At 44.1% G+C, this 10,549-nt stretch overlaps 1 protein-coding gene across 1 annotated transcript; it reads left to right on the top strand.

Moving 5' to 3' along the window:
- Positions 1 to 825: 825 nt before the first annotated feature.
- LOC131928337 (RB-associated KRAB zinc finger protein-like) lies at positions 826 to 8,000 on the top strand. The gene is made up of 3 exons (XM_059284339.1): positions 826 to 1,000; positions 5,125 to 5,222; positions 5,552 to 8,000. Exons 2-3 carry the CDS (start codon positions 5,135 to 5,137, stop codon positions 7,423 to 7,425), a joined length of 1,962 nt encoding a protein of 653 aa, XP_059140322.1. The 5' UTR covers positions 826 to 1,000; positions 5,125 to 5,134; the 3' UTR covers positions 7,426 to 8,000.
- The last annotated feature ends 2,549 nt before the right edge of the window (positions 8,001 to 10,549 follow it).

The following is a 10,549-nucleotide window of genomic DNA, read 5'->3' as shown; positions in this document are numbered from 1 at the left end:
AGCTTGTATGGGGTCATGAGATTAGCTTGTTTCATGTATGGGGTCATGAGATTAGCTTGTTGCTTGTATGGGGTCATGAGATTAGCTTGTTGCTTGTATGGGGTCATGAGATTAGCTTGTTTCTATACCAGCTTGTATGGGGTCATGAGATTAGCTTGTTACTTGTATGGGGTCATGAGATTAGCTTGTTTCTATACCAGCTTGTATGGGGTCATGAGATTAGCTTGTTTCTTGTATGGGGTCATGAGATTAGCTTGTTGCTTGTATGGGGTCATGAGATTAGCTTGTTACTTGTATGGGGTCATGAGATTAGCTTGTTTCTATACCAGCTTGTATGGGGTCATGAGATTAGCTTGTTACTTGTATGGGGTCATGAGATTAGCTTGTTTCTATACCAGCTTATAGAGGAGGATGGGTAACACATTATTTCATTATGATAAATAGTCAAAGTACTGACACTGAGTGTAACTTCTCTAACCCACCTAACACCCCCAGTGTAACATCTCTTACCGACCTCACCCCCCCCCCCCCCCAGACTTGTCTAACCCACCTCACACCCCCAGTGTAACTTCTCTAACCCACCTCACACCCCCGTGTAACACCTCAGCCACTTGTCCACACCTGTTGCCGGCCATCTTCCAATCCCAGCCACAGGGGGCGGGGCTTCCTTTTATTTCTACTCATCGATTTCTCGCGGCGACCAATGTGACGACTCCGTTTTGTTGAAGATGTCTCGACAGCAGAGACCACAAAAGGCAGCTTTGAGGAGGTCACAATGGGAGGGGGGGGGGTGTGTGAGGGAGGGGGTTGTCAACAATAGGAGTGTCCGCTGGTTTAAATGGTAGCGAAGGAGATTTGCTTCTGATTTGTGTCGAACGTTAAAGCGCCCAAGTCACGCTACGAGAAAGGATCCTACATCAACTACATGTGTTGTGACAAGTAGCCACCTACAGCAGTTGTCCTGTTGTCCTGCCAAATGACTGGACTACTATAATCGCAGGTAGGTCATGCCATGTGTCTACTTTTGTCCTGCACTACATCTCTTTCTCTCTCGCATGCCGACTACATTCTCAAGCTTAGCTCAGTAGCTAGACAGAAAGGAACAGGAAAAAGTACGTAGATCTAGAATTTCTTAAATAGACCCGTGAATTTCCGCCAGATTTGAGCTCACTACCCTAGTGCACCGCATCAGTTGGTTTTTTGCCGTAAGACTTCTGACCCCACTTTGGGGTGCGGTGGGATTTCTCAGCGGACACCAGCTCTGTAACTTGGAAAGCGATGCACTAAATAGAACAAATATTTAAAAAAAAAAAAAAAGACTTTATAGCAACAAGCTTCAAATGCACTAAAAATCTAATATATAAAGTTGAAAATTCTGTATGTATGTAATTATATTTGTCGTGGATTACAAAGGAATATAAGAAAATACGATACTTCCATGGATTCAAAAGTTAGATAATTAAAGTGCTCATGGTCTAAATTCATGGTTTAAAAAATTATTACTGAAAGTGTTGTGTAATAATTTTCAATTTTTCAAACTGATAGTAATAATTGTCGGCATGGTGATTAAACAGCATTTTTTTAAAATATCATCTTTTACAAAAATTCTAATTATGTCTGAAAATTATTTATATTTAGTCCTTTAGCATTTACTTCCCTTTGATAAATTAGGAAAACAAAATTACTTCCCTTTAAAGGCATTAAATCTGGTGGGAAAAAATACTTTTTATTACTTTGTTTTGGTGTTGGAAAAAAAAAGAATTACATAATTAGTACGGATTAATCAAGTGCATATGGTAGGTATTTTTAATCCTGCATTTTATTTATTTCATACACTGAACGTACTGTTTACTAATTATTGTTTTAATCAAAGACATTTGACGTAAAAAAAAGACATCTTTATTCGGGAACGGGAATTCCCGCAGGTTGTTATTTGTGCTTTTTTTTGCGCATTCGTTTTTGTCTGTCTTTTTTTGCGCACGAAGGGGAATTCGTTTTGGTCGGTCGCACCAGAAAGCTCTTTTATAGACACCTGCACCGAACTAAAAGAATTTATACAATCTATCTACATACTACTAAAAGTCAAGTTTGTTTACATGTTTGAATATTTATTTGTTTTTTTGTTTGTTTTTTTGTTTGTTTTTTTTTTGTTTGGCTGATTGACTATTGCGCATGGTTGCACTCATCGTGGAGAGCTGTAAAATAGTATGTAGGTAGAGAAATTTTTTGTTTTAAGACAGACTGTTAATCACACATTTATTTAAAGACGTTAATTAATTTATTGATTTATTCATACGTAGAGTAACCCTATTTTAAAAAAAAAAGTTTAGAACGACCACTACACTCGGCGGGACCGTGACGTCACAGTTTTTTGTTTACTCTTTAGTACAATACGATGGCGGCGTCTATCGAAGAAAATTGTGTTCCCATTCAAAAGTTTAACGCGTTCTAAATCTAATTTTCTGTCGATCATAACTTTAACAATACGTCCGTTTGCTGTATTTATTACGTTCCAACACTTATATCAATTTTCAACTGTCTTTTTTCATTTAGTTTTACAATAAATTTCTCTAGATCTAAAGATCAGCTGTCGAAGGAAAGTTATAAATCTAGCCTAGATCTAGATCAGGGGTCTCCAAACTTTTCAGTCCGAGGGCCGCATTAACTATCAAATTTCAGTTCGGGGGCCAGTTTCTTCCAGGCATGTCGTTTCTTTCTGAGCAAGTTCCTCAGCCAACTCCAACAAACGTTTTTTTTCCGTGGACAAAAAGATCACCGCGGGCCGGATGAGAGGACCTCGCGGGCCGCATCCGGCCCGCGGGCCGTAGTTTGGAGACCCCTAGATCTAGGTCACTAGACTCAATGTAAATTCTAGATCTAGACTTAATGTAAATTCTACATCTAGAATCTATTTCAGGCCTTAATACATCTAGAATCTATTTCAGGCCTTAATTATTTTATATAAAGCTTTGTTTGGCTAATTTAAGATAAAATTTAATTTGAAAGTTACTACTACTAGACTTAGATCTAGATCTATGCGCGTAAATCAAGTTGCATAAGGAGACTCAAAGTATAGTATAAAAACTCATTTGTGACGTCACGAGTAAATAGCTAAGTTGGTAGTGTAGGTGGCTCTCATGCGGGTGGCACAGGTTCTAGACCAATATGTCAATGATATTTTTTTTTCAATTTTTTTTTAGATGTGAATGATAAAGTTGCCTATCTGAACTTGGCAGGATACAGGGCAGGTGAAGTAGAGTTCATCTGTTTCTTTGTCCTAAGCATATGAAAGGATAGTGTGGTCAGAGACATGCTCGGCTGGAATCGTTTTTTTAAACGATAAAAACATGTTGTCTGAGACTTGGCGGGACACTGGGCAGGTGAAGTAGAGTTGAGTAGGTCACATGTGACGTCAGTATATGAAGGGATAGTCCGAAATCGGTGTTTTCGGTGTTTTTAAAAGATAATAAACAAATTTTTGAATGTGGGGTTTGTTTTTTTGTGACGATAAGTGACATATGTTGGGGCGCCAAAATGGTTTGGAAAAATAAATTGAAAGGTTGAGGGGGGTTCAAATCGAAAGTTTGAGTAGGGGGGGGGTGCACATCAAAAGTTTGAGGGGGGGGGGGTTGAAAATCGAAATCTTGGGGGGGGGGGGGGTTCAAATCGAAAAGTTTGTCACCGGGCGCCGGGAAGGGTCGCTATGCCTCTGAGTGACAGACGTGATGTTTTTTGATGGATGACCCCCGAAACCCACAGTTATCCAACGGATGACGGGTATTCTAGTTTTATATAATAATAGCAGTCCCGGTTTGTGTTGTGTTGTTGTTGTGTTTATGTAGTGTTTATGTAGTGTTTGTGTTGTGTTTGTGTTGTGTTTGTGTTGTGTTTGTGTAGTGTTGTGTTATTTTTGTGTTGTCTTTGTGTTGTGTTGTGGTTGGGTTTGCGTTTGGAATTGGTTTGTTTTCGTTTGCTTTTTTTGTTTGTTATTTCTTGGTATTTATGTTTGTGGTTGTGGTTGTGTTTGTTGATAGGTTTTTGTTTTCGTTTGTGTTTGTATTTGTAATTGTGTTTGCGTTATGTTTGCGGTTTTTGTTTTGTTTTGGTTGGTTGTGGTTAGGATGGGCAATGCCGGGTATATGATGATACTAAGCACACAGGTAATGGTCCTTAACAGAAGCCAGAGCAGGACCTGGCCGGGAGGGCTAATAAAAAAATAAAACTAATTTGCTTTCTTTAATAAAAGTTTTTGTCGTTAAAATATGTAAAAAATTTCATGAGCAACCAAAGCTTTTATTGAAGACAGCAAATTAGTTTCATTATCTTACTTTCAGTGCATTTAAAACTTATTGCTATTAATGTTTTTTTTATATTTGTTTTATTTTCTACTTTTTCGTTATTCCTAATTTATGAAGTTGACACGACTAAACATATTTGCTTTAATCAGTGGCGTAGCGAGGGGGGTGCGGACCGCACCGGGTGACACCAAAAATAGCAAAATACATAGGGAAAAATAATAATTCCAGTTAATTAAGTGATTAATTCGAGTGTTAAAAAGTATTTTAAGAGCAAATTTGACAAATCCCGACAAGGGTGGGGGAGGGGGGGTGCAAATCCAAAATTGAAAGTTTGTCCCCGGACGCCGGGAAGGGATGCTACGCCTCTGGGGGATGACACCATTAAGTGCCGCACCGGGTGACACCCGACCTCGCTACGCCACTGGCTTAAATTAAAACACCATCGGTAGCTCGCAATATCTGAAAGACGATTATCTGGCCCGTAGAAGTAGCCATCCATGACCACAATTTACAGACAACAATAAGCTGATACAGCGAAGGATAGTTCTTAATCTTGCACTCCCCTTAGTTTCTAACGTTTAAAAACTATATTATCTGCTCCTGATAGCCTTCACCAATTCGACCGGCTCTAAGACTGTAAACCACACCTTCCCAGAATGGTCGTGTGATCGCGTCTAGCTAGTTATCTCCTCTTCTGTTATTGAATTTAGAAATATATCGAGTGATCGCTTGCATTTAACCTTGTTACCTGGACATGATTCCTGCCTCTCCCCTCACGTACCCTAGAAGCTACTAAACTCCTGTACCCATGTGTTGTCGCCCACAGAAACTTCTGGATGAAACATTTTTCAAGGGACCAGATGAGGGCCAAAGGTGATGTCTTCAGCGTAGACAAGCTCGGTCTGGCAGCATCCGATTCCACAGGTCAGTTCGTTCATTCTAAGGTCAACCATTTCAAATACACAAACACATTTCTTTACTGACATCAAACACAACATATGTTAACTGACATCAAACACAAAATTAGTTTACGGCAAACTGTACATGTCAATAGTTGTGAGCAGTGTTCCCTCTAAGCTGCGCGGTTGCGCGGCCGCGCAGTAGTTTCGAACCTGCCGCGCAGTCCTTTTGTAAAATACATATATCCTTGTATAAGACTTTTAGAACACCGCACACAAAAAGTACAAGTTGAACACTAGCCTTTTTCCACTAGAGGGAATGTTGATGGTGAGATCTAACCTTGTTTATTCCAGGCTGCAGACGTTACGCCAGCCCAGTGACTCTCATAGAGAGAAGCAAACCTCAGACCATGGAACCAGTGACCAACGTGTCAGCAGAACCAGACGACCGGTTGGCATCAAGCAACCAAACTCCTTCGCGTGGCCCACCAGCCGGCGATACACAGAAGAGACCACAAGGCCTGTTGGGGCCTGATGGAGGCAGCACGTTTACTGTGGCAAACCAACGTCAGAACAACACCCCCACCGTGTCACCCCCCGTCAGAGATTTTCTTTGGCGACCTGTATCGAGCAAAGGTCAAGGGCAGACATCAAGAGAGGAAGATTGTGCCGGTCTAACGAAGGCACCGCCAGATGCGAGCCCGAGATCTCGAGGCGCAACAGACCACTCACAACGGCCTGTATCTCCGACACACGACGCCAATTTGAGCACGCCGCCAGCCATCTGGGAGAACCAGCACACAAGCGACAAACAAAAACAAATTGGCACCCGGCAAGTGGATGGGGAGAATGGTGGTGAGGACAGCAGTTTTTCTCTTAGTCTCAGTGGCGACACAGGAGCTGCTCGAATCTTTAAAAGCCGCTCCAGTCCGGGGTTGGAGCACCCAGACAAGGGTACATCGCTGGTCTCCCGTCCAATGGAAAACGTCACGTGTTCATCAGCGATTCGTGCAGCACATTGGAACAAAGGAGCCAAGATGACGTCACAGCAGCACCAGAGTTATGACGATAGAAAACTTCATCAACAATTTTGGGAAAAATCACACCAGTTAACTCGGCAGTCAGCACGAAATTTTTCTCCCAACTTAAAACTTGGTTTTACTGACGCCACAGACAATCCACTTACTGACGCCACTGACCATTCACGCCCACTGTGCAACCAACCGATGCAAACGTCAGAGGCCATTTCTAGAAAGCCCACACTGTCCACGAAGATTCCAGAACTCAGCTCGCCCTGTTTTCCCATGCACCCGGCATTAGGCGGCTATTACGTCAGACTCCTGCAACAAGTGCAGCACCTCCACCCCGCCCTCCAGCCGAGTTTCTACTCGGCCCTGGGCTGCTCCCAGTTGAGTCCCTATCATTTCATGGAGCCGGCTTTATCAAAGGCGTGGCTACAGAAAACAATGGCTCAGCCAGGCTTGTATTTTGCTGGAGCTTTTCGTCCATTCCCGGCATCTCCACACTTGCAGCATTTGGGCGCCATCAAAAGTCACGTGGTTCTACAAGACTGTGAGCAGAGCTGTAAACAGCCATGCCCAATTTTAAACACCTCTCTCCTGTCTGGGCGCAGCTCGTCCCCCACATCCCCGCCCTGCCTGACCTCACCATCTAGCACTAGCAGCTCAAGCTACGGCGACAACGACTCCCACACCGTACAGATGGACGGACAAAGCGGACGTTTGTCGCCGCTCAAGCGCTCAGGCCCGGTGAGGTTTAGCTGCGAGTGTTGCAGCAAGAGCTATAGCACAGTGAGCGGCCTGAGCAAGCACAAACAGTTCCACTGCAGCAGCCACGTCAAGAGGGAGTTCAGCTGCAAGCACTGCGACAAGACCTACGTCTCTCTCGGCGCCCTCAAGATGCACATCCGCACCCACACGCTGCCCTGCAAGTGTCACGTCTGCGGCAAGGCCTTCTCGCGGCCCTGGCTCCTACAGGGACACATCCGCACCCACACGGGGGAGAAACCTTTCCGGTGTAGCCACTGTGGCCGGGCGTTCGCTGACCGCTCCAACCTGCGCGCCCACCTCCAAACTCACGCGGACGTCAAGCGCTACAGCTGTAAGTCGTGCAATAAAACTTTCTCACGCATGTCTTTACTGGCCAAACATGAGGACGGGTGTCCGGCGAGCAGAGGGTCAAGTCACATCAAGCCCATGCTAGACTAGACAAGCCACATCAAGCCCATGCTAGAGTAGACAAACCACATCAAGCCCATGCTAGAGTAGACAAACCACATCAAGCCCATGCTAGACTAGACAAGCCACATCAAGCCCATGCTAGAGTAGACAAACCACATCAAGCCCATGCTAGAGTAGACAAACCACATCAAGCCCATGCTAGACTAGACAAGCCACATCAAGCCCATGCTAGACTAGACAAGCCACATCAAGCCCATGCTAGACTAGACAAGCCACACAAGCCCATGCTAGAGTAGACAAACCACATCAAGCCCATGCTAGACTAGACAAGCCAATTCATGCTTGCCCGACAACGCTTAGAAAACGCCGATAGCTTCAAATGATAAACAAAATGAAAGCAGTGTGTAATCATGTTTTGACGTCATTCTGTTTTATTGCACTTTAAGCCATTGCAGTTACGGTGTGGTTGTGATATTGTGTGGGGTTGTCCATGAATGTCACCTACGGACTGCACATTCAACTGTGCAATCGAAAGTGTCCACCCAATAACAAGAAGTTTGGAAGCTGGACTCTAGCCCCCCCCCCCCCCCCCCCGAGGAAAACATATTAATCTTGACGCTAGGGTCATTTTTATACGCGTCACTAGTCATGTAGACATTTTTATTTATTTATTTAATTTTCTAATATTTATTGATATTAATATTAACTTTTGTAGTAAATAAAAGTAAAACCACATTAATGATTGTGTTTATGTTTTTTATTTCCAACATAAATTATACATAGCTACCAGCTGAGGTTTGTTAGCTGAGGACAGCAAACCACGAGGACAGCAAACCATGAGCACAGCAAACCATCTATGAGGGAAATATACCATTTCAAACATTAGTGGAGCAGCTTATGCGTTAGGATTTCCGGTACCAACTCTGGTTTCTTTTGACCAGCTCCTGCGACACTGCGTATGCCAAGCAGAGTTTCTTCCAGGCATCATCTTTTATCAGTCCCCCCCCCCCCCCCCCCCGGAGAAAAAAATTCTGAAAGAAACACTAATGCCATGTTGTATAGGCCCATCATATGTGTGGAGAGGGGGGGGGGGGTTGATACATGGGCTACATCTGTCTCTTCTCATCTCCCTGAACAGGCATTGTGTTTGTTGCACGATCATCCAATGGTCTATTCGACTGTGGACCCCTATACATATGTAGGGACGTTGTGTCCGTTCTAATGTTTTGATCATCCAATCGTCTATTCGACTGTGGACCCCTATACATATGTAGGGACGTTGTGTCCGTTCTAATGTTTTGATCATCCAATCGTCTGTTCGACTGTGGACCCCTATACATATGTAGGGACGTTGTGTCCGTTCTAATGTTTTGTTACTGCTAGTTCCGTGGGGAGCAACTCCCATAACTCTTACCATAGTAGCTGCAGCATTGCCTTAGGGGACAGGTGTGTGGTAATATACAGGTGAGGTGGGAACAGTCAGGTGTGGTGGGAATAGACAGGTGTGGTGGGAACAGTCAGGTGAAGTGGGAACAGACAGGTGAAGTGGGAACAGAAAGGTGAGGTGGAAATAGACAGGTGAGGTGGGAATAGACAGGTGAGGTGGGAATAGACAGGTGAAGTGGGAATAGACAGGTGAGGTGGGAACAGTCAGGTGAAGTGGGAACAGACAGGTGAAGTGGGAACAGACAGGTGAGGTGGGAATAGACAGGTGAAGTGGGAATAGACAGGTGAGGTGGGAATAGACAGGTGAAGTGGGAATAGACAGGTGAGGTGGGAACAGTCAGGTGAGGTGGGAACATACATGTTTGGTTGGGAAGTCAGGTGAGGTGGGAACAGACAGGTGAGGTGGGAATAGACATGTGAGGTGGGAATAGACAGGTGAGGTGGGAACATACATGTTTGGTTGGGAAGTCAGGTGAGGTGGGAACAGACAGGTGAGGTGGGAATAGACAGGTGAGGTGGGAACAGTCAGGTGAGGTGGGAACAGTCAGGTGAGGTGGGAACAGTCAGGTGAGGTGGGAACAAACAGGTGAAGATGGAACAGACAGGTGTGGTGGGAATAGACAGGTGAGGTGGGAACAGACAGGTGAGGTGGGAACATACATGTGTGGTTGGGAAGTCGGGTGAGGTGGGAACAGTCAGGTGAAGTCGGGACAGACAGGTGAGGTGTGAACAGTCAGGTGAGGTGGGAACAGTCAGGTGAGTTGGGAACAGACAGGTGAGGCTAGAATAGACAGGTGAGGTGGGAACAGTCAGGTGAGGTGGGAACAGTCAGGTGAGGTGGGAACAGACAGGTGAGGCTAGAATAGACAGGTGAGGCTAGAATAGACAGGTGAGGTGGGAATAGACAGGTGAGGTGGGAACAGACACTTCAGACAGGTGAAGTTGGGACAGACAGGTGAAGTGGGAATAGACAGGTGAAGTTGTTGTGGATTTTAAGCTTGATAATGCTCTAATGTGAAGCAGCAGATCAAAAGCATCTGACGAAGAAGCCTAGACATGATACAAATAAAAATAAAGCGTGATTGATCCCCCCTAAACTTTCTCGTATATTCTTAAACTAGGCATGCTGCCCAGCTTTGCTTAGGCTTTCGAAAACATTGAGAATTTGAATGCTTAATTAATTCGCCCGAGGGTCGGTCTACGACCTCAAGAGTTATGAAGAGGTTCCTCCGTGGACATTTTTTTTTCGATTTATAGCTCATATAAGGCGCCGGTCAGTCGAGGTCAGTTTTGACCCCATCATCGTAGACTTTAACGGCCAACCGGCCCCCGTGTTCTGTCGCCCCAAGGCAAGATCCTGCCAAATTTGAAGCGCCTGCGGCGCCGGGAAGTGCCCTATCGGGCACCCGACAACTTTGCTTTATATATTATAGAGATTAGCAAATTGCATAGATAAACAAAGATTTCAATAAAGTAATTAAGGCCTGAAATACTTTAGTATAGAAATGTATTATTTGAATAGATGAATCTAGAATATCTAGATCTAGAATCCAAATAAATAAAATAAATTTTATGAGTTTAGGCCGGAAAAATTGTATTGTATACATTTCATAGTGTACGTAGATCTAAATCAAATTTGAATGAAATAGTTCATTTCTTTTTATTCTAAACACGGCAGATGACGTCATTAGTTAATGTATAAGCA

The sequence above is a fragment of the Physella acuta genome, unplaced genomic scaffold (genome assembly GCF_028476545.2).
Source record: "Physella acuta isolate Inbredline_101_S28 unplaced genomic scaffold, ASM2847654v3 ptg001487l, whole genome shotgun sequence".
Classification (NCBI taxonomy): Eukaryota; Metazoa; Mollusca; class Gastropoda; family Physidae; genus Physella; species Physella acuta.
This window is presented reverse-complemented; position numbering and strand designations above follow the sequence as displayed.